This window comes from Vicugna pacos, chromosome 1 (assembly GCF_048564905.1).
Source record: "Vicugna pacos chromosome 1, VicPac4, whole genome shotgun sequence".
In the NCBI taxonomy this organism is placed as follows: domain Eukaryota; kingdom Metazoa; phylum Chordata; class Mammalia; order Artiodactyla; family Camelidae; genus Vicugna; species Vicugna pacos.
The window spans coordinates 73,301,096-73,324,305 of NC_132987.1; the positions used below are offsets into that span (position 1 = coordinate 73,301,096).

General features: G+C 38.4%; 2 protein-coding genes across 13 annotated transcripts in view; both read left to right on the forward strand.

The window, feature by feature from the left end:
• Positions 1–3,176, forward strand: part of SPICE1 (spindle and centriole associated protein 1) — a 153,247-nt gene extending 150,071 nt beyond the window's left edge. For all 7 annotated transcript variants that reach the window (XM_072965073.1, XM_072965080.1, XM_072965056.1 and 4 more), the window contains 3 exons: positions 664–766; positions 1,544–1,631; positions 2,852–3,176. In XM_072965073.1, coding sequence (XP_072821174.1) covers positions 664–766; positions 1,544–1,631; positions 2,852–2,905 — 245 coding nt within the window. In that variant the 3' untranslated portion in view covers positions 2,906–3,176. The remainder of the gene's footprint in view (positions 1–663; positions 767–1,543; positions 1,632–2,851) is intronic.
• Positions 3,177–8,578: 5,402 nt separating this feature from the next.
• Positions 8,579–23,210, forward strand: part of CFAP44 (cilia and flagella associated protein 44) — a 106,410-nt gene continuing 91,778 nt past the window's right edge. For 4 of the 6 annotated variants that reach the window (XM_072965241.1, XM_072965247.1, XM_072965242.1 and 1 more), the window contains exons 1-5: positions 8,703–8,844; positions 15,679–15,794; positions 17,821–17,976; positions 18,505–18,664; positions 21,933–22,095. In XM_072965241.1, coding sequence (XP_072821342.1) covers positions 15,698–15,794; positions 17,821–17,976; positions 18,505–18,664; positions 21,933–22,095 — 576 coding nt within the window. In that variant the 5' untranslated portion in view covers positions 8,703–8,844; positions 15,679–15,697. Of the gene's footprint in view, positions 8,845–15,678; positions 15,795–17,820; positions 17,977–18,504; positions 18,665–21,932; positions 22,096–23,210 lie in introns of all 6 variants that reach the window. The other 2 variants (XM_072965266.1, XM_072965270.1) reach the window with 1 other exon arrangement.

The following is a 23,210-nucleotide window of genomic DNA, read 5'->3' on the forward strand; positions in this document are numbered from 1 at the left end:
CTATAAAATTCAATAGGGCTTCATTACCTCTTAAAGCCTAGAAATCACTGGTTTTAAGCAGTGGTTCTTAGGAGCCTCTGTGAAACTGACTGAGATGGACATAAAGCCTGTCATTTGTAGATAGTAAAAATTTGTTGATTGATTCTGAAATCACATACTTCTGAAATCTTGAAAATGTACATAATTATACTTATCATTGGCTACATGAGCTCCTCAGCCAACGTTCCCATCCTAATTTAATGTCTGCAGTAATGGTAATAATGTAATAGATTTAGAGGATTTAAAGTTTTACTGAATAACTTCAGAAATTTCCTCTCCTTTTTTTTTTTTTTTTTTTTTGGAAAGCTTTAGATAAGCTGTTCTGACCAAGCTCTCATGTCCTTTAGGGCCAGCTCTTCATTTCTGTTTCTCGCTGCAGATCTGACATGGTACCACTTGTCTGAACATTCTGGCTCTCTATGAACTGGCATGCTACTGAATTGACACTAGCAATTGAAGTTTCTTGTCTCACAGCTCATTTAAAAAAAAAATCCTTGAAGTGTATTTATGAGCCATAATGATAAAAATGTAGAAAGAACCCTCAAATTTATAACGTGAAATTTACAGTAAGACAGAAATCAAGTTAAATTTTAATGAAACTAATGTTTATTCTTATATTTTTAGAAGGAGGAAGGAGGACAATTGAGGTGTCTATTCCAGGAGCAGAAGCCCCAGAAAGCTCAAAATGCAGTACTGTCTCTCCTACCAGTGGGCTAAATACAAGAAGGTAGGGTTAAAATCAAGAACATGGTGGTTTGTATTCTATTCCTTCTGTGAAGAAAGGAAGTGCATAGTGTCTGACATAGATCCAGACAGATTCACTCATGTAGAGAAAATAGAATAATTGGGGAGGAGAATTTTGGGAGGAAAAAAAGTAGTGAGAAACAAGCCTTAATTAAGTAGAAAAGCACTGGGTTGGCTATTGAAAAATGGGATAATAGCACATATGTAGAGTGCTTTATGGGTTACAGAATTAGAAGATAATATATGACAGGGTGGGCAAATTGACCAGTGGTATTGTCTTCCTTTAATAAGTGAAACCGAAGCTCATGGAGCTAATTGGCTGAATTGTCTCAATGGGTCACACGGTTGCTAAATGGTGACACTGAGCACGTCCCTGGCTCTGTCTCCACTCTCCATGCTGCCACTGCACCGCTCTGAGTCTCAGCATTCTTCCACGGCCTTGGCTTCTTCCCTACCCTTGCACATCCATTTTTCCTCTTCTAATGTTAAAAACTTAGCTGTATGATACTATAGTGGTCTCTGTACTTTCCATTCAATCCTTCTGTAAACCTAAACATAGTCTAAAAAGAAAGTCTATTAATTAAAAAAAGAAGACTTAGGCTGGTGAAAATACCTTGCTAATAATTTACCTCCTTTGGACTTAAGTCAGCCATTCCTTTTTAGTTTCTTGCCAGTATTGAGAATTGTGTCTTACGTAATTTTTGAAAGTTAATAATAATAATAGATTACTCTCTTGCTGTCTTTTATTTCTCATAAATAGATCTTCAGGGGCTACTAGTAATTCTTCTTCTCCATTAAATGCCACCTCAGGAAGTGGGCACTTGACACCTCTTAATCCAAGAGCAAAGGTATATGAGAAAATGTGATTGTGAAATGTGTGTAGAGGGTGAGGGAGGAAGCGGGCTGATTTGGCAGTTTCCATGCTTAATTATTATTCTTGTTATCTTAAAGATGATGCAAAATTCCGAGACGAAAAGAAATACAAATTCACCTTCATTAGAGAAAAACAAATAAGCATACACTTCTTTTGTTTCCTAGGGTAGCTAAGGAATAAGATAAAGTTCAGTAAGATTTCAACAGGCAGAGACTGGACATTACTATTTCAAGCAAAGCTTTCCAAATAGTGTGGCAAGATACACAGGGGAGCCTTGAATGGGCTATAGGTGTACTGAGATACGAGTTTCCTCAGTCCTTGCTGTGGTCGTGTGAGGCTTGGGATAGCCTGAGCCCTGGGGCTAGTCACTTTCCTTGTCACTCTGCCCCAGGTGCTGTATCTGAGTGTGCACAGAGAGGTGACACGCCACACTTAGGTTATAGCACTAAGGGAAAATAAATGTCTTACATATTCTTTATGTGTTCTGATTTGTAAGAGGAATATATAGAAACTAAGCATCTTACAATATATCCAAAATTTTTGCAAAAGGCATTTTTCTGTGCTGGTAATACAGCAAAATATAGTTCTTTTGACTGTTTGGTCATAGCATATTGTCAGGATATCTTTAAAATCACAAACATTACATTTGCGAACGTGAGCTGACAGCTATTTGATAAGGGGGGGTGCCTTCCTTGTTATTCTTAGTACTAACTTCAGTAATCAGACCAAATAGTGAATGCATCAATAATCATTGAGTACTTATCGACCAAATCAATCAGTAGGCTCAGATATCGCAGTTGCCCAGCCCTGGAAGATTTGTCCTTTGCTGTTTCTTATATTCTGAAACAGCTTTAATGTAAACTGTTTTATATCATTAGTAACATATTTAATTTACTAAGATCAAGTAACTTTTTGTTATTTTAAAAAGCTGTATCTATGATTTACATAAAATACTGGATTTATTCTTTTTTTAAAAATTAGGCCTCCCAAATTAACAAGGGGATCTGTCCACCAGGGAATATTTGGGAGTGTCTCTGTTAGAGAATAAAAATTGCCAGTAGCAATTTAATTTTCAGTACCTTTCAGCAGTATAGGATAACTTTGGTTCTGTGTACTTGATAAATAATTGTAAATCTTGAATGGTCTCATGTTCCTGATTACTTTCTAAATCCTTTTTGCATCTTTGTTCAACAGACCGAGAAACAAAATGAGGAAGGCTGGTTTGCTCTTTCTACCCACGTGTCGTAAGCGAGGTTGAGTTTCACAGTTTGCTCTCAGTAATATATTCTTGACTTCCTACTCCCCTTTCCCTGCTCCTGCTCTCAAGTTTTTGTGTTCTTCTTTCAGATAAAACTTACAAAGATCTCGTGACTTAGTTCTAATGGAACAAAGAAATAAAGCAATTATTGTGATTTTTTGACCTTTCAAATAGATTTCTAGCAATCAACCAATCTACAACCTCTTGTGAATAAAATTTTGACTAGAGGGAAATTAAAGTTTTATATCTTAATACACTCAAGGGTTTTTTGGATTAATATCTTTTTATCTTTATCATCTTTATTCAGGTTTTTTTGGGGGGTCTAGTGTGTCTTAAATATTGATATATTTTATTTTTATCTTTTTCTGAAGAACTAAGTTGCTCTTTGCATATAACTTACAATAAAATGCCTCTGTGTGATGAAAATCTGGCTTTCGGAAAAATTTAACACCTCCTTTTAGGGGAAGTCACTGTAGTCCATCACTTTTTTCCATTAAGTGAGTGTATACTTTTAAAAAGTAAGTGTGAGAATATTTGTTTATATTTACTTCAGCAGGTAAGGGTGGTTGTATATAATATATACAATATTATAAACTTCTTACGTAGCCTTTAAATCTGAAAATGTCATCAGTATTGGCAATGTATATCAAATAAATAACGATCATTGAGCTCAATTATCTAAATTCAGTAACATTGATTTATTGGTTTCTTTAATGTTTGAAACAGAGTGGAGTACAAAACATGGCTATCAGTTTTCCCAGCCCTGAATCTACTGTACTTTCAGGGTAGATTTTTCTTCTAGGCACCTGTTTGGTCTCAGTTATTAGTTCCTGTTTTAAACTTGCCTTTTGAATGGTCTCTGCTCCTTGGCTCTTATAAGAATTCTCAGTCTAAGTGTGATGGGCATGGGGTGGGGGAAACACCCTGAAACTTCTTGGGGAACTTCCTCAGACAACACCTTCCCTCCTCCTGAAGTTAAAAGTCACTGTTCTAGGAAGCATCCTATTCATCTTTCATTTGGGCCTCTTCATTGTGGCAAAAACATTTTCTTCTGGTATCACTGATTTTATTTACATGAAGTCATCTGTATATATTTGCATTATTGCAGAGTGTTGCATCTGCATTGCACTTTTTGACACTTGGTATTTAATAAATACTATTCTTGTCTGGGATATTAAAAAATTTTAGTGTTACTCCTTATATTATTGAGATGCCACATTGTTTGTGAATGCATTCTTTTGACATGTATTTTCCTTAATATTCTCCAGCTGGTTGGCTCTTTGTTTTTCCTGTGTATTTCTTTAAACCTCTAAAATGCCTTGGTATGACATTTTTAAAAGCTGCTCAAGGTTGATTTAACGTGCAGCCAGAGTTGAGAACCAAAACAAAAAAACCTTTTGCCACTAGCTCACTGGCAACCTGTGGAGCTGACATTTAAGTATTCATCCTGTTCATATTTGTTTTTGCTGATAAAATGCAAAAGCAGATTGACAAAACTCCAAGAATAATAGATGCAGAGAAAGGGGCCTTTCTTTCTTAGGCTGTCTGAAGTAGTGCTTCTCAACTTTAGCTGCCGTTAGAGTCATTTGGGGACCTTCTAAAATTCCCGGTGCCTAATCCTCACCCCAGACTAGTTAAATTAGAATCTTTGGGGGAAGGACAGAAACATTTGTGTTTTAAAAACCTCCTGAGATGATTCCAGTGCACAGCCAAGCTTGAGAATCATCATTATAAAGACATTTGTTATCCCCAAGTCATAATTAGTGCATATTTGGTTTTAATTACCTTCATTAGCCCCTCTTTATCAGCTTTCAGAGCCAGCTGCATCAGTGGGTCTTGAGCCCCAACCAGCAGTGTCAGCATCACCTCACTACGTTAGAAATGAGAGTTCTTGGGCTCTACCCCAGATCTACTGATCAGAAGCTCTTTTAATACGCCTTTCATGTGAGTTGGTGCGTGTTCAAATTTGAGAACCATTGATCTGTAGCGTTGCAGACAGGGGAACTCTGCTATATTTGACTGTGATGTACTGCATTTGTATTTTCTTTTAACAGTCCAAACTCATTACCTGTGTTTAGAAGCAAGTTTTTTTTTTTTAATAACATATGGGTCCCCCAATTTCCAGCCCCAGAAAGCTGCTGATCACTTGCTAAACTTTAATAAAATTTACAGTTCTCCAGTTTGCAGCTTGAAAGAGAAGCTAGATTGATAGTTCAATCCACAGTTGAGGGTATAATCATTCCTATACTGTATAGCAAAATCATTTGGATTGGCAGAATTTAGTAACTGTTTACTTTTTGTGAAGGTACTGTTTTAGCCACAGACTTCATGACACTGTTATGAGGTAAGTACTGTATCCTTACTCTGCCGATGAAGAAATGAGGTACGAGGAGGTGAGCAGTCTCTTAAGGTCACGTAAGCAGGGAGTGGCCCCACTAGACTGGGGAGGTAGGCCGTCTTTCTCCAGGGCCTGTGCTGCACTGCCCTCTCCCGGCGAGTGCTGTGGAAGCCCTGTGAGGTGGTAGGTGTGCCTTATTGAGCTAGTCCTGTGGCAGGCATGGTGCTGAGCTGCACTAGCCCCTTATCTGTTTAAATCGCACAGTAAGCCTATGAGTTAGTCATGTTTAGATGCCACCCACCGCCCTTTACAGACGAGGAAGCTGAGCTCTAGAGGCGGAGTAAGTGACCCAATGTCAGCGTGCTTGTGAGAAAGGAAGCTAGGACTTGAAGCTCTTTTCTAAAACAACTATTGGACTTGTGCTAACTGAAAAGAAATAACTAATATAGCATAGTGGCCAAGGGCGCAAGGGTTGTCATCAGAAAACTTGGGTTCTCGTGCCATCTCTGTTACTTGGGCTGTGTCCCTTGGGCAAATTAACCTCATTTTTCCCACTTGAAAGTCAGGGAGAATACCTTTCTTAGAGGGCTGTGAGGATTAAGTGAGGTACCTATATGTAAGTATGTTAAGAACAAGGACCTGACTCACAAGCACTCAGTAATGATGACTGCCAAGTTTTTGGTGTGCAAATAAGTACACTGTTCCTTCTGTGTTTCTGGACTTTTTCAGACATTCTGTAGTGAATTTGTGTTTTTCTCAAACTAATAACTGGAGCCAGTGCTTTAAATTTAGAGCTGTTTCACCTGAAAAGATGTTTGGGGATTGAAATAAAACTTGTTGAGCATATTATTTGAAAAATGTAACCAACATGCTGTTTAAAAATAAGTTTATCGAATACTGAAGGTGTGGAGAAAAGGGAATCCTCCTGCACTGCTGATGGGAATGCAGTTGGTGCAGCCACTATGGAAAGCAATATAGAGATTACTTAAAAAACTAAAAGTAGACTTACCATATGATCCAGCAATCCCAGTCCTGGATGTATATCCAGAGGAAAGTGATTCGAAAAGATGCATGTACCCCAATGTTCATCGCAGCACTATTTACAATAGCCAAGACATGGAAACAACCTAAATATCCATCAACAGATGACTGGATAAAGAAGATATAGTATTTATATATAATGGAATACTACTCAACCATAAAAAGAATAAAATAATGCCATATGCAGCAACATGGATGGACCTGGAGATCATCATTCTAAGTGATGTAAGCCAGAAAGAAAAAAAATACCACATGGCATCATTTATATGTGGAATCTTAAAAAAAGACACAAGTGAACTTATTTTTTTTATGGTGAATAATTTATTAAGATGAAATGAAAATGTATGTGAAACTCCAGTATTACTTTCTTATTATTAGTATTCATTTTTAACATGTTTAAGGAAGAATATTTTTTTTTTACATTTTTTATTGATTCATAATCATTTTACAGTGTTGTGTCAAATTCCAGTGTTCAGCACAAGTGAACTTATTTACAAAGCAGAAAGACTCAGACACAGAAAACAAACTTATGGTTACCAGAGGGGAAGGGAGGTGGGAAGGGTTAAACTGGGAGTGCAAGATTCACAGATACAAACTACTATATATAAAGTAGATAAACAAGTTTATACAGTATACTGTATACCATAAGATATTCCAAGATCTTGTAGTAACCTATAATGAAAAAAATATGAAAAGGAATATATGCATATATATTTATGACTGAAACATGCAGTACACCAGAAATTGATACACTGTAAACTGACTATATTTCAATAAAAAAATTAGTTTATCCTATGTTTTCTGGCTTTTTGACACCCTGGATGTACTATTTAATAATTAACAGCAAGGATAATGCTCTTGTTTTTTAATCCTGCAGAATACTTGACTAAGGAGAACATTTTAATATTCCCAACAAATGCATGGTACAACATTTTTGGAAGATCATTGTGGAACATTATGGAACTAATAAAATACAATACAGACATCTTTTTCTTATCAACTTTATTGAGAAATAATTTATAGACAATAAACGACATCCATACATACATTTAAAGAGAACAATTCATTGACTTTTGGCAGTTATATATACACACAAACCACCACTACAATTAAGACCATTTCTGCCATCTCTAAAAGATTCCTCCTGTCTCTGCAGTGCGTCTCTCCCTTGGCTCCAGCCCTAGGCAGCCACTGATCTGCTTTTTGTCACGATAGATTGGTTTGCATTTTATATAAATGGGATCACACACACTGTATTATTGTTCATGCCTGGCTTCTTTCACTCATCCTTATTGAGATTCATCCATGCTGTGTGTATCAGTTTCTTCCTTTTTACTCCTGAGCAGTATTCCATTTTATAGATACTTATCCATTCACCTGTCAATGGCCATTTGGGTTGTTTCCAGTTTCTGCTATTTATGAATATGGCTGCTGTGAACATTCATGTTCAAGCTTTGGACAGATGTTTTTGATTTTCTTGGGTAATACCCTGGACATGGAATGGCTTGTTATGTATCTAACTTTTAAAGAAGCTGCCAAATGTTGTCTCAAAGTGGTTGTGCTACTGTGCATTCCCAACAGCAGTATATGAGAATTCCATTTGCTCCACATCCTTCCACATTTGGTGCAGTTTTAAAACGTTTATCCATTCCAGTGGGTGCGGAGTGTAAACATTGTAGTGTGCATCTCCCTGGGGCCTACTGTTAAACATCTGTGCATGTGTTTATTGACGACTCGTACATCTGATGTGGTGAAGTATTCAAAGTCCTATGCCTATTTAAAAATTAGGTGATTGTTTTTTTTCTTATTGAATTACAAGAATCGTTTACCTACTCTGGGCATAAAGTCGTTTGTCACATTGCGAAGTTGTAGCCGTTTCAAAACATTTTGTAAGCAGTCAGATTAGTTAGGTACTTAAAAATAAGTATAATTGCTGACTGTGCCACAGAGCAGTTGAAGAGCAGATGCTGAACCGAGAAATCTGCGAGCTAGGCCTGTATTTTGTGCGCCTAGAGTCCCGTGACCAAGGAGCCCACAACATAAAATATTTACTTTTAAAGGACAACAAGATAACATAGTGTAAAACAAAGAAGTAAAAGGAAATTCGCCCTGCGACGTATCTATTGATGATCGTGTGCGATCAGGACCCCTTTGAGCCATTTTGTATCATTAGGCATATTTTCAAAATTGTTCAGATCATTTCATTTAATTATCAATGAAGCATCCTTAGGATGATGATAATAATATAGCTGGACATAAAAATTAAACTGGGATAATAAGCTGATAAAATGCTGGGCTTTCTGTTTGGCTTTGATCTTGAGTCATGGACCACGAAATAGCCAGCACCAGAAAGGCAAGTGAGATTGAGTGTCCTCCGGGCACCGCTGCGGTATTTCTCTAAAAAGCTGCTTCTAGGCGGCGCATGCGCTTCACGGACGCCTGTCTCCGCCCTCCCGGAGGCGGGGTGGTGTTGCCGTTGGCAACCGCAGTAAACGGAGACCTTGGGCAGATGCTGTGACTAGGAACTCGCTGCGGAGATCGGCGCCTTCGGTAAGTTTGGACCTCAGCAGTCTGGCAGTTCCCACAACTTCACTGTTAGCAGTGAACCTCACTTGGACTTCTCAGGCCGAACAAGTGTTCTCCGGGCTTGGCTGGGACACATTCCTTCTCCTTTCTGTGGATCAGACATACATTTGAAATGACAACATTCACAGGCATGGAGCTACACACTAGATACAAAGGGGACACTGTTCCTGCCTGCAAGGAGTTCGTAATCCAGGAGTACGGATTAGACCCAGCCGAGCCAGAAGTAGGGAGTCGGTGGGAAAGTGCCTGGTTCTGGGGTCAAGCAAGCAACCCCTCTCACATTAAGCTGTATGACACTCAGCAAGTTGACCTTCTATGCTTCAGTCTCTTTATCTCTAAAAGGGAAGGTGATAGTGCTTACCTCATAGGGTTCTTGTTACCATTAAATAGGAGAATGCAGGTAAGATGTGTGGCCTATGCATGACATGGTAGGTGCACAGTAAATCTTTGTTGCACACAGGTGGATATAGTAGTTCAGTGTGTCAGTCCAGACAATTATGAGTTGACCCAGATGGCTACTAATGTAAACTTTCTAAGATACAATTTTTAAAAATTGAAGTACAGTCAGTTTAAAATGTTGTTGACAAACCTTTGAGGAGGAGGAGAGGCTGAGGAGGGTCCAGGATGGCGGGGGGGGGGAGTGGCAGGAGGTGAATTACAGACTCTAAGATGAAGGACCTTTGGGCCATGCCAAGGAATCTGAGTTCTTATTCTATGGCAACAAGGAACCATTAATGGCTTTAAACAAGAAGAATGGTGTACTGAAAGCTGTGTCTTAGAAATATAAGTGGCAGTGTAGAAACGGACCAGAGAAGGGAGAGAATGAGCTGTGGAAATGATGGAAGTGTGACGAGATGAGGGCCACAACTAGGATGGTGACAGGAGAGTAGAAGGGAGGGGATGGATACAAAAGGCTGGATAACTGGACACTTGGCAACAGGACTTGGAGCCAGCTGCCTGAACTGAGTGAGAGGGAAGGATTCGAAGAGTACCTGCTCTGCTTTCTCATCTGTAAGATGCACCTAACTCAGAGATTTGAGAAATATATGAAATAATATGTGTAGAATCCTCAGAACTGTGTTTGACACACAGTAAACATTAAAAAACCAGGAGCTACTATTCTCTTCACATTTGTATTTCACACTATAAAGTAAAAACAAAGTATCTGTTCATATGCAGTCATCTTTGTGAATCTCAACCTGAACAGCTCTGGCACACTGTTGAGATGGAGTGTTGGAGTTTGTGAGAGTGGGGACCGAGGACTGACCCTGGAATGTAGGGGATGAATCTGAGTACTGTCTCCTTGGGGAGCACCCTGTCTGGCCTCCAGCCAACCTCCTTCTAGCAACACACCCTCTGCACCACTGCATACTATGATTTTCTTTTCTGTTTACACTTCCTCAGGGTTGACACGAAACTTGACAGTCTGCCTAAAGAGCTGGTTAACAGAATTAGCCACAGGCTGGACCAATAAGCCTGAGTCCAGAAAATAGATTTAAGATAGTTCTGTAGATACACTTCCAAATCTAGCTAGTTCAGTTGTGTAAGATAGGACGTGGTTAGGAACATGCAGATAAGGTTTAGTTATTCTAGTTGGTTACAAATGGATTATGTGAGTCAGGGTATGATAAACCAGCCTTCCTACCCCAAAGATAATGTAATATTAGGCTGCCTTGAAGGAATACAGTGTCCCCAGCGGGTAAAGTAATAGTTTATATCTTCTGGAAAGTATCCGGAACATAGAACATAGAAAATTGGGAGGGATATATGGTGGATTGGAATTTAATTTCTTGAGCTATCAGGATGCTGAAAAGATTTGAAAACATATTAGCAAGGAATAGTTGAAAGAACTGAGATACTTTAGCTGGGAAAAGAGAAGATCTGGGGAGGAAAGTAAACCAGCTACAATTATTTGAATGGCTGTAGTAAATGGAAAAACTTGTTCTATGTATTCTCAGAAGAATAAGGGCCAGATAGACCCAAGTTGCAGGGAGGGAGATTTCATGTAACATAAAATGAACTTACTAAAACCTAGAGCTGAGAACATTAACAGAAATGTGCTCATCCTCTTACCTGAAATGTTTAAACTGAAGCTGATTGATCATCTTTAGAAGTGTTCCTTCATTTGTTCATTTATTCAGGGATTAATACATTCATCCCTTCAACTATTTTACATAATGAGTGACAGTCACTGTTATTTCAAAGCTTTACTGTATTAACTCATTGGGATCTGAGAACAACCTTATGAAGTAGATACTGCACTTTATAGATGAGAAGGCACAGAGATGGAGGAATAACTCTCCCAGACTTCAGACAATACTATAGAGCTACAGTCATCAAGACAGCATGGTATTGGTACCAAAACAGACATATAGACCAATGGAACAGAATAGAGAGCCCAGAAATGAACCCACAAACTTTTGGTCAACTCATCTTCGACAAAGGAGGCAAGAATATACAATGGAATAAAGACAGTCTCTTCAGCAAATGGTGTTGGGAAAACTGGACAGCAGCATGTAAAACAATGAAGCTAGAACACACCCTTACACCATATACAAAAATCAACTCAAAATGGATTAAAGACTTAAACATAAGACAAGATACAATAAACCTCCTAGAGGAAAACATAGGCAAAACATTATCTGACATACATTTCAAACATTTTCTCCTAGAAGAAATAAAAGCAAGAATAAACAAATGGGACCTAATGAAAGTTACAAGCTTCTGCAGAGCAAAGGAAACCAGAAATAAAACAAGAAGAAAACCTACGGAATGGGAGAAAATTTTTGCAAGTGAAACCGACAAAGGCTTCATCTCCAAAATATATAAGCAGCTCATACGACTCAATAAGAAAAAAAATAAACAACCCAATCCAAAAATGGGCAGAAGACCTAAACAAGCAACTCTCCAAGGAAGACATACAAATGATCAAAAAGCACATGAAAAAATGTTCAATAGCACTAATTATCAGAGAAATGCAAATCAAAACTACAATGAGGTATCACCTCACACCAGTCAGAATGGCCGTCATTCAAAAATCCAAAAATGACAAATGCTGGAGAGGCTGTGGAGAAAGGGGAACCCTCCTACACTGCTGGTGGGAATGCAGTTTGGTGCAGCCACTATGGAAAACAGTGTGGAGATTCCTCAAAAGACTAGGAATAGACTTACCATATGACCCAGGAATCCCACTCCTGGGCTTGTACCCAGAAGGAAATCTACTTCAGGATGACACCTGCACCCCAATGTTCATAGCAGCACTATTTACAATAGCCAAAACATGGAAACAACCTAAATGTCCATCAACAGGTGACTGGATAAAGAAGAGGTGGTATATTTATACAATGGAATACTACTCAGCCATAAAAACCGACAACATAATGCCATTTGCAGCAACATGGATGCTCCTAGAGAATGTCATTCTAAGTGAAGTAAGCCAGAAAGAGAAAGAAAAATACCATATGAGATCGCTCATATGTGGAATCTAAAAAACAAAAACAAACAAACAAACAAAAACAAAGCATAAATACAGGACAGAAATAGACTCATGGACAGAGAATACAGACTTGTGGTTACCGGGGGGGTGGGGGAAGAGGGTGGGAAGGGATAGACTGGGATTTCAAAATTGTAGAATAGATAAACAAGATTACACTGTATAGCACAGGGAAATATACACAAAATGTTATGATAAGTCACAGAGAAAAAAATGTGACAATGAGTGTGTATATGTCCATGAATGACTGAAATATTGTGCTGAACACTGGAATTTGACACAACACTGTAAAATGAGTATGAATCAATAAAAAATGTAAAAAAAAAAAAGGCACAGAGAGGTTAAATACTTGTTTAACACCTTACAACTAGTAAGAGGAAGAGCTGAGCTTTGAGCCCGGTCAGTGCAGTTCTAGCTAATACTCTCAGCCTGACCAACACACTAGACTGCTTTTCTAGCAGTGCTGGGCTGAGTGTAGGTGTGTGACTTATGTTGGGTGGGAGGTTGGATGGATTAAACCTCTTTCAACTGAAGATCCTATGATGTTTATTGAGCCCTAACTGTATTAAAAAGAATGTGCAGTAACTATAGTAAAAATAACTACCGTTTTCCAGTACCTACAGGAGTTTTATATAAACCCGTGGTCCTTAACTCTGATTCTTATCCTTGGCTGCAGAAAAGAATTATGTAGAGAGTGAGACCCTGAGAATGGTATGTTGTAAAAAGTTTTCCAACTGATTCTAAAGTGCAGCCACAGTTGAGAACTATGGGTATAAGATCTCATTTAGTACTTACAATAATTCTGCCAGATGACTTATTCTGATTTTACATATAAAAGGACTAACACATTAAGGGATGCTGGGGCTTGGCCCTTGGCCAACTTAACCTTTTTTCCTTGGAGAAACTGGGATGTGAACCCAAGTGTCTGTGGCATCAAAGCCTCATCAGGTTACAATACACCTTCCCAACCCCTTCATTCTAAAAACAAACAAACAAACAAAACGAACAAATAAAGTCCACCTTATTCCATCTCACCAGTTATACTGCTAATCTCTGGCGCACCAGGAGCCCCTCCTACCTGACCTGCTCACCTGCTTTTCACAGGTTCATCAGTCACCCTTTATGACCCCAAAATCTAAAAATCTCAGTATTTTTTGTCCTGTGTCGCTAGTTCAGAAGACAGGGCAAATTCCTTGAGTCCCAGTATTTTCTTTCATACTGTACACAACCTGGTATACCTAGGTTGGTGATGTTAATGTCTATTGCATGGTGGTTTTAGCCACCTGAGGATTATATTGTCTATGATAACAAAAAGTGTGGCATTTTTGTCTTGACACCATTTAACCTTTTGTTGTGGTTCAGATCCTTTGCAGAGTGGTTCAGTTAGCATAATTGTTTCTTACCCATTTTATGATCAATTTATCAGTAAATTTATTAGGTCTTACAGGCTCTTGATTAGAATCTATACCCAGTTAATGTTCAGTTATAGGATGTTAAAAATGAGTGTATGCAGACAAGGAAAGACTAAAGGGTAGGAAATGATCTCATGAAGCTTTTATTGGTGGGAAGCAGGAAAGAAAACTGCGATGTAACTCACTGAGAGGTACTTGACATACTGTTGCTGGCTTTGAAGGGAGCCGTGACCCAGGGAATGCAGGCAGCCTCTGGAAGCTTAGAACAACTGACCTACAGCCAGCAGGAAAACAGAGACTTCAGTCCTACAACCACAGGGAACTGGATTCTGCCAACAACCTAAGTGAGCCTGGATAGATTCCTCCCCAGAGCCTTCAGAAATGAAGAGGGTTTGGCCAACACTTATTTCAACCTTGTGAGACTCTAAGCAGAGAACCAGCTGAGTCACAGCTGTGCTTGGATTTCTGACCCATAGAACTGGGAAGATAATAAATGGGTGTCATTTTAAGCTGCTAAATTTGTATGACAACAATAGGAAACTGAAACAATACCTGTTAACAGACTGAAGTGTTATTGAAATTTACAGACTAAAATTTTTCATTTAGTTCTTAATTGAATAGCAACAATAGAATATCAGTTCAGTTTTGTTGAGGGACTGCCTTACCTCCACCTATTTGGGGCCTGCATCATGGCACTTTAGAGAGTAGTTTCGTTTCCTTCCAGTACCTTAAATGTTGATTTTTATCAAGGAAATCTTCATGTAGAGTGCTACTTCAATCATGACGATCAGACCATCCTGGTCAACCTCAGATGGGTCTGAATCAGCGATTTAGAAGAGAAGTTTATTCTGAGATGATATGAAAAGAGAATTGTCAATTTCTTTTTCTTAGACTGTAAACTGTTTAGAGCCAAGGGCTCTACAGTGCTCATCTTTGTATCATCTGCAGGGCCTGACATAGTATCATCTGTATATAAAGATGACCAATAGTTTTAAGAACTGAACTGCTTAAATTGTGGAGAACCTTGAAATCAAGGGAGGAAATGGCATTTAGATATGTTTGTGGCTATCTGAACACGTTTACGCACAGTATGTGATCATCTGCAACCAACCTGCCGTAACTGACACTGCCTTGTAATAGCAGATATTACTTAATTATTCATTCTAAAGTGAATCACTTGTATGAGCACAGAAAGCAAGCCTGTGTATCCAAACTGAAAGGAATATAAAATGTACTAGATGATAGAATTTGGATTTTAAAGATCTCCCATCACCCGTGTCTTCAAATGCCTCTTCCTTAACCCCAGATATGATTTAATCTTCTTGCTAGACGTACCCACAGCACCCTATTTTTGGTAACACTCATTATATTTTAATTGCTTGTTTAATACCTATCTTTCTAAACAAGCTCCACAAAGTTAGGGATCATATCTCTCTAGTTCAGTGCCATAATTTAGCTAACATAAGATTTGATACATAGAAGGTGTCCTCAACAATATTTAAAAATTGAAATTGGTTAGTAACACCAGGGGAATTTGATGATGGGAGGAGGAAGAGGGGGAGGTAAACCAAAGGAAGGCTGGCAGAGGGTTAATTTTAACGGTGGCGTGTTTAGAGAAAAGATGGGCTTGGCTGGTATTTCACTGTGGCTTTCTGGAAAACCAGAGGGCACCACGGTGAAAAATTTGCCTGGAGGAAGGGAATATCTGATTATATTTTGCCATTCTGCAGAGGTCTCTGATGGTGGCTGTACCCTCCTGATGGTAAAGTCATTTCAGATACCATGCAAACATAGGATTATCAACACACATGGTGTTTGGTTCTCATGGAATTTGGGGCAAAAAAATCTGTCAGTGATTTCTGTTTTACAGCTCTCTCTCTTTCTCTGTCTCAGTTTTGTGCTTACAGAGGAAATGAAGGAACCAGATGATCAGGATACTGATGGGGGAAAATCAGATAGATCAAAGAGTGATGAAAGGCAGTCTCGGTCCTTTAAATCTGCAACAAGATGTAAGTAAAGATTATAATTTACACTTGGGGTCTTTATTATTAAATTCAGGTAGAATAATTTTTAAAGAATACATATCTAAGTTTATATGACAGAATGATGTTTACGCATTTAATTCCCTTACTAAACCTTAAGTTCTTTAAGAGCAGAGTCTGTGTTTCAATCATTTCATCTCTAACTCCTGGAACACAGAAGGTACTATCATCTCTGTGTTGATGATGACCTATCTTCACATCTGGTCTGGCTTTCTCCTGTAGGGTCTACAAAGTCTTTAATGGACTTCTCTTATACCAGTCTAGTGGAAAAAAAGAGCTGGATTTCAGTTTTGCGTCCTGGGTCTACCACTTTGAGATGTTTGATCTTGGATAAATTATTTCACCTTTCTAAGCCTCAATTTTCTCACCCATTAAAATGATAATTGTGAGCTGTTTGAAGATTAAATTGGATGACATGCATGGAAGGATATCACAGAGTGCAGATGGAAGGGGAAGTGAAGGATTTTTAAGATTAATAATTTTTAATAATTAATAAGATTTTAGAAAGATGGCTGCCTTTTTCTGACTGAACATCATGGTGTTAGGTAGCCTGGTGGAATCTTGACTTTTTTAATTCTAATCCTAAATATAGTTTCAGAAATACAATTTTTACTATCCAGGTACAGGAGAGAGATCAGGTCCTAGGGAAATCAATTCATTTACAAAATTTACATTAAATTCTGTATGGTTACCAAAGGGGAAAGGTTTAGGGGGAGGATAAATTGGGAATTTAGGATTAGCAGATACAAACTACTATGCACAGAATAGCTAAACAACAAGGTCCTACTGTATAACACAGGGAACTATATTCAATAGCTTGTAATAACCTATAATGAAAATGAATACAAAAAATAAAATTTATATGTAGAACTGAATCACTATGCTGTACAGCAGAAACTAACACAACATTGTAAATCAACTATACTTCAATTTAAAAACAAATGATTTATTCTCCTTTATCTGTGTTCACTGCCAATTCCTTTATCAATGATTCTCTCATTCTCACTGGCAGTCTTAACTCATCTAATGGCAACTTGAAATCTGTTCCCAGGGGAAAGTCGCAGACGAAGCGTTAAGTTTTTAGTGTTGAGGTGGGGAAATAATCTTTGCTTGGGATGGTCACAAGAAAGACCTAAGATACCTGTTAAATGGTGTTATTGGAGGGTAGTTACCCAAGGCTCTCCCTTGGGGGAATTCAAGCAGTGGGGCCCATTTAGGTGCCCAAGATTATTTTTTTTTCTATACAAATACACGAATCCTACAGAACCGTGTCCTGTTGTCTTGCTAATTGGCTTGGCTTAGCTTTCCCACCTCATCTATGTTAGTCTTGGGCCTTATTCCTCATCTTTTAGCCTCGTCTCAAATAGATCTAGTCGGTGGTTCTACTGTTTCTGGCATACTTACCATTTCTGCCTTGTTCTCCTGAAAGTTCACCCAGCCCTTATGCCTGCTTGACATGGTATATTTGAACCATACCCATGTTTGGACTTGATCTGAATGTTGGCTTATACCTAGGTCTGTTCTACTCCCATTCCAACTCTCTTTCTCTTCTAGCTTATCCTGAAGCAAACAGTCTAACTTATTCCTGTGATATCACTCAGAGATAGTCATACCCAGACAAGTTTGTTCTTGAATGTGCATTATTTATCTTTGACAAAAAAGGTCCTTATAAATAATAAGTTTTGGTCAAATCAAATTGAATTAAAAAAATAATAGCAGTATACTTGACCAATCTTCTTTTCTTTCTATTTTATTTTCTTGTAAGTGGAAGTGGACTGGAAATGAAGTGAAAACAGAGATTAACTCACAGGAAAAGCTTTGAAAAATTTTTGTAAAGTTATGAGTGACCAAATAAAATGATTTGTGTAGGGATTTTTGAGCTTAAAATTCATTCAACTTAGAACACAAATGAATTGGAAATATTAGCTACTTTGGAAATAAGAAAATATTTCATTAAAATTTAGAAATTATTAAAACAAAGGATTTTTAATAGCTGCTATGAAAGAGGATTACAAATCTTTGGAAGATACCACAGACGAAACATTTACTGAAGGGGAAGAATCATATTCAGGGGACAATGACTCATATATGGAACATTTGGAAAGAAGTTCAAGTTCACTTCAAGATGATTATGCAGAAAGCACTGGTGGTAAGTATTATTAGGTTTTTTTTTTAAATCAGTTCAGTAGTTGTCACTGTTTTAAAGACAAATTGCCCAAACTGAACAGTTGTAAATCCATTAAAAAAAATTGCAAGATATGTGGGGGTGATAAAAGATAGAGCATCAATCCTATGCTGATAGGGTGGTTTAGCAGCTCTGGGGTTGGCTAGTCTATTTCTGAGGATCACATACTCTCATGCTGAGTTTTCCTGGGGAGTGGAGATGGTCTAAAGAGTGATCTACCCCAGATTAGTGAGAACAACTCTGTCTTGGAACTGACTGGGAACTGTTCTTTGGGACTGCTGGGATCATGAGCAGGGCTCAGCATTCACCCTGATGCACACAGGCGTGTGCCTCGGTGCCCATGCCCATTAGTGGGTGGCATCCTATGTTTGGGCCAGTAGTCGTAGTTACTGCTGGAGTAAGACAGACTGGGTACATTGCTCCCGTCTTCATGAAACATGATTTTAGGATTGAGCAGACACTGTTCTTAGTTAAAACATTTTAACTTTTTAGAATCTCGGTATATGGAAACTCCTGTCCCAGCTGCAGAAGAGGCAGAGGAGGAAGTTAAGAAGAAAATATCAGAGAGCTTCTTCTATGATTATATGGAACTTGTTTCGATGCCTTTTGTGACTCCGGATTCAAACATACCACTGGATCTTCTCACACTTGTGTATCCACTCCAGTTACATACGTATAGTCTTGGAATTTCAGCTTCTTAGGTCAGGGGTTGGCAAACTAGAGCCCATGCACCAAATCTGGCCCCTGGCCTTTTTTCCTAAATAAAGTTTTATTGGAACACAGCACTGCTCATTCATTTACCTTTTGTGTATGGCTGCCATCACACTGCAAGGGCAGATTTAAGCAGTTACAACAGAGACCATCTGACCCACAAAGCCTGAAATATTTACTACCTGGCCCTTTACTGAAAAAGTTTGCCAACCCCTGTCTTGGGTCATTCTAAAAAGCTTGGCCTTTAGAGAAGCTGAGACAGAAAAGCTTGCTCTTAATTTAGACAAAGATTTTGTTTGATGCCAAACAACCATAATGAGAAATGATGATTCTTCTGGCTGTCCTTTCAGGAGATGTGATGAGGAGACCAGGAGGCCTCTGATCCCCATTCACCTCCTCTACCAGCCTGGCAGCCTCTTTTCAATGACTGTCAGTTAAAATCTTTGATCTCCCTTCTTGAAACACTGATGGGGCCACTGCCAGGCATTAGTGCTTTCACAGTATTCATCACATGAGGTACAGAGAAGAAAGCCTTGAGGAACAGAATCAGAGGCCTCCTGGTCTCCTCATCACATCTCCTCTCGGTAACTTTGCTTGTGCTGCCTTCTCCTAGACCCCAGCACGGGGGATTTGCTGCTCCAGGCTGCAAGGATCTCTGTGTTAGAGAGAGAAGCCTAGTTTGTAAATAATGGAGTCAGAGAGGCCTTGACTTTTGGCACAATGCGTGAATCCTTTCCATGCACGCTGGATGAGTGGCTGCATAAGCTGTAGATTTTTTTTTTAAAACACTTTCACAGTCAGAGCAATCACACAAAGTTATCTCATTTTCGAACAGCTTGCATTATTAGAGAGCTCTTCCAGACCTTGAATCAAAACCTGCCTCTCTGGAATGTCCTGAATTAGACTTAGTCCTACTCCCTAGAGATGGAACAAATGTAATCTCTATTTCTTGTGAGAAGCTCCAAGAAGTCAGCTGTCATATATCCCCCACGTACTCTTTCAATTCTTTATCTACTTCAGTTTTAACATTTCTGTCTTCTAAATCAATCAAGAAATGTGTCATTTATAACATATCACCTAAACCACAGCATAAGTTATAAAAGACGCCAAACAGAACTTAACAGGGTATTTAAACCCCGTTTTAACGCAGAGGTCCTCAATGGCCACGAATGAACAGTGAGGGCCCGGGGCCTCTGATAGGAAGTTAGGAAGAAGAGCCAGAAGGGAGGGTGAGACAAAACAGAAGGGAGTTGAATGTGTATCAGAACACCTTTTCACACTTTCAGAGCTCTGCTTAGGGGCTGCCTTGTCCTCTGGGGTTAGAAGGGAAAGATCAGGCTCCAGTTATGAATTCATTCATTCATTCACTCACTCACTCACTCATTCAACTTAATAGGCTCTAAACACTGTGGTCCGCATTCCAGGAAGCAGAGAGGAGTGAGAATCAGTCTCTGCCCTCAAGCAGGTTGTGATTTATAGGGAAAGAGTTTGGGAAGTTACAGTCTCACCCACTAAGATCGAAGCAGCAGCAAGTAAGAGTCATCTCCCTGAAACTAGACATGGTAATACTAGGTAGTCGATCCTATCTCTGATTCCCCACTGTCATCCAAGGTCGTGAAGAGATGGCAGCCCACTTCTACTCTCACAGTTACACACATACTTTCAGCCCTCTGAAGTATGACACTGGCGCCTGGGAAAATGGGAAAGGGGAGGAGGAAAAAGGAAAGGTGAGAGCGTAGTCTGGGCAGAGGGAAGGAGAGGGTAGGCAAAACTTCCTGCCCTGCGCCGGGCTCTGGAAGACCAGGGACTGTCGATTCCACTCTTTTCTTTGTAAAGAGTCCTCGGATATTAACCACGAGACCAGAGCAACTTCATCTAGAGCTTGGATCACATATTTACTCATATGCCTTTATAAGATTCAGTTTTAGGCATTTATATCTTTTAAATTGATAAAATTCCTTTTTCTTGAACAGATCAAGTGCCCTGAAATATTCTCTCTCTCTTTTTCAATTTAACTGTTAGACAATGAGATAAGGAAAGTAACTTGTAGTTGATTATAATTTGTATGTACTTTACGATACAAATCGCATTCATTAAAAATTTCTTTTTTTACATTCTATATATCCTTCTTGTTAAAAGTTCCGCATAATTTCTTTCTCTGAAAATATTTACTTAGAAATAAGGTGAATTCTCTAAAATCAGATTTTTTTTTAAATAAGGGCTCAAGAAATAAAGATTTCTCCAATGATCCTTCAACTTTTGTGTTCAGCAGTGAGTTCTTGGAAAATAGGAATCTATTTCCTTAAGATACACTATAATATGTTTCTTTGGCAAACTATAATTTCTTTAATAGATTGATCTATTATTACATTTATATCTTGGGTTATAGTAATTTGAATTTGAATGTAGTGATAAAGTACATTTAAAAGATGTTTTATAACTCAGATTTTTAAAACCTCTATTTTGAATTAATGCAGTTTTACTCTATAGCATAAATGCACACACACATATACACTCATCTACACACCCATACACACTAATAATCTCAGAAAGGAAATGTTAGGGTATTTATTTTATATTCTTACATACTACATATTATTTAGTCAGTTTTCATGATTTTTCATGTGATTAAATTTCAATTATATTTATGTGAATTTATTACATAATCACCGGTGTGTCAGAATTTCACAAGCATGTCAGAATTTTAAACGGCTTATCTTTCAGCATCAAGGAAGAGGCCTACAGGATCATTTTACTGTGTTCAGTCAACAAACTAAACAGCCATTAGGAGAACAAAGATGACAAAGACAAACTTCCTCGCGCATTATGATGTGATTTAGTTTCAGCAGGAGAGAGGGAAATGAAATTATTTAGGGGACAACTTTGCTCTCTATAGTACCCAAATTGAAAGTTTAACTTGATTTTCTACTGCAAACAAAATTAGTATGCTTTCAGGATTTTCCTAAGAAAATTAAAATACTGACTAAATCAGAGTAGGAGAATTTTTACATAATTTAAAAACAAGATTGCATTAGTAATACATTTTTTAAAAACTCTGAGTTTCGGTGTAAAATTCATACTTCAACACTGAATCTTTATCTAAGGATTTGGGTTTGTTTTTTTTTTTTTAATATATTGATTTCATTGCTTTTCCTGTCTCTAGGATGGTTACTTTGGTTCACCTCTTTTCCTTAGCAACTTTCCCTCAGACATTCCTTTGGTTATGACTGCAGAAAGCGGGCCAACCTACAACTTCTGGACAGCAATACCGTGATGTACATAGCTGGGAACCAGCTGATCCTTCTAAATTTGAAAACCAAGGAACAGACTTACCTGCGAAGTAGCAGTGGCAGAGGAATTGGTGTCATTGGGGTATGTCTTTACTAACTTAGAAAAAAAATTCTTTGTTCTGTAGACCAGCTGGACTGTGAGGTGCCAGGGCCACATGCAGTACTGTGGGATTACATAAGATGCACAGCAGTCTTTAAGGCATTTTCTTGAGCTATATACATACATTTTATTTTTGTTTATTACCAGGTTCCAAAACAGTCACCTTTAGAACTTAGGTTGAAAAGGACACAGCTTTAAGTCAACTGGAGATGGTACGAGTCTAAAAGAGGTAGACATAGAAAACTTAGATGTTAAAAATAAAACTCTACAGAGAACTTATTTTGTGCCATAAATTCTAAATATATGTATGCATATAATGAGTTTAAAAATCTCTTTGAAGTCTTTGAGTTAATTTCATCCTCTATGTGAGTAATCTGTGGTAGTAAATATGTGGATTTCAATTCCATGATTGCAGCCACTGCTTTCACTGACATTATCCCATGCAATAGTACACTATTATATTAATAATACTATCATCTCATTTTGCAGATAAGGAAACCAGGGCTAATAGAGGTTCAGTGACTTCCCATAGTCATGCAGGTTTTTCACACTGAATGGTATGTTGCTATTCTGCAAAAACACTGTGGTGAATAACACAAATGATAATTCACATATGAATTAGAGCTAAATGCCAGGTAAGATGTGAACATAAGAGTTGAACATTAGAGATGAAGTACAGATTGCACACTCACTAGTTTCGAGCAGTTGACAAAAGGATCTGTGTGTGATTTGGAGCCTCTCTTCATCCTCAGGTGTCTGTCTCCATCAGTCCTCATCTTTGGGCTTTACTCTACTTCCTTGGGCTTTCCATCCTCAGCCCAAAAGCAAACTAAATCAACTTGTTCTCAGTTTAAAAGGCCCCTCTCTGACCACACATTCTCTTTACCCAATGACCTTTAAGCTTTCATCCAAAGCCAAACATCTGCTGTCTGTTTCCCCATCACCTCACTAAGGTGACCAAAGGCCCTCTTAGTAGCCAAATCTGAAGAATACTTTTCTAATTACCTGACCTCTCTGTAGCAATGGCCCCACAACTGAGCTTTACTCTTGGCTGTTTTTCTACTCTGCTCCTTAAAGCAGGTGTCCCTAGATCTACT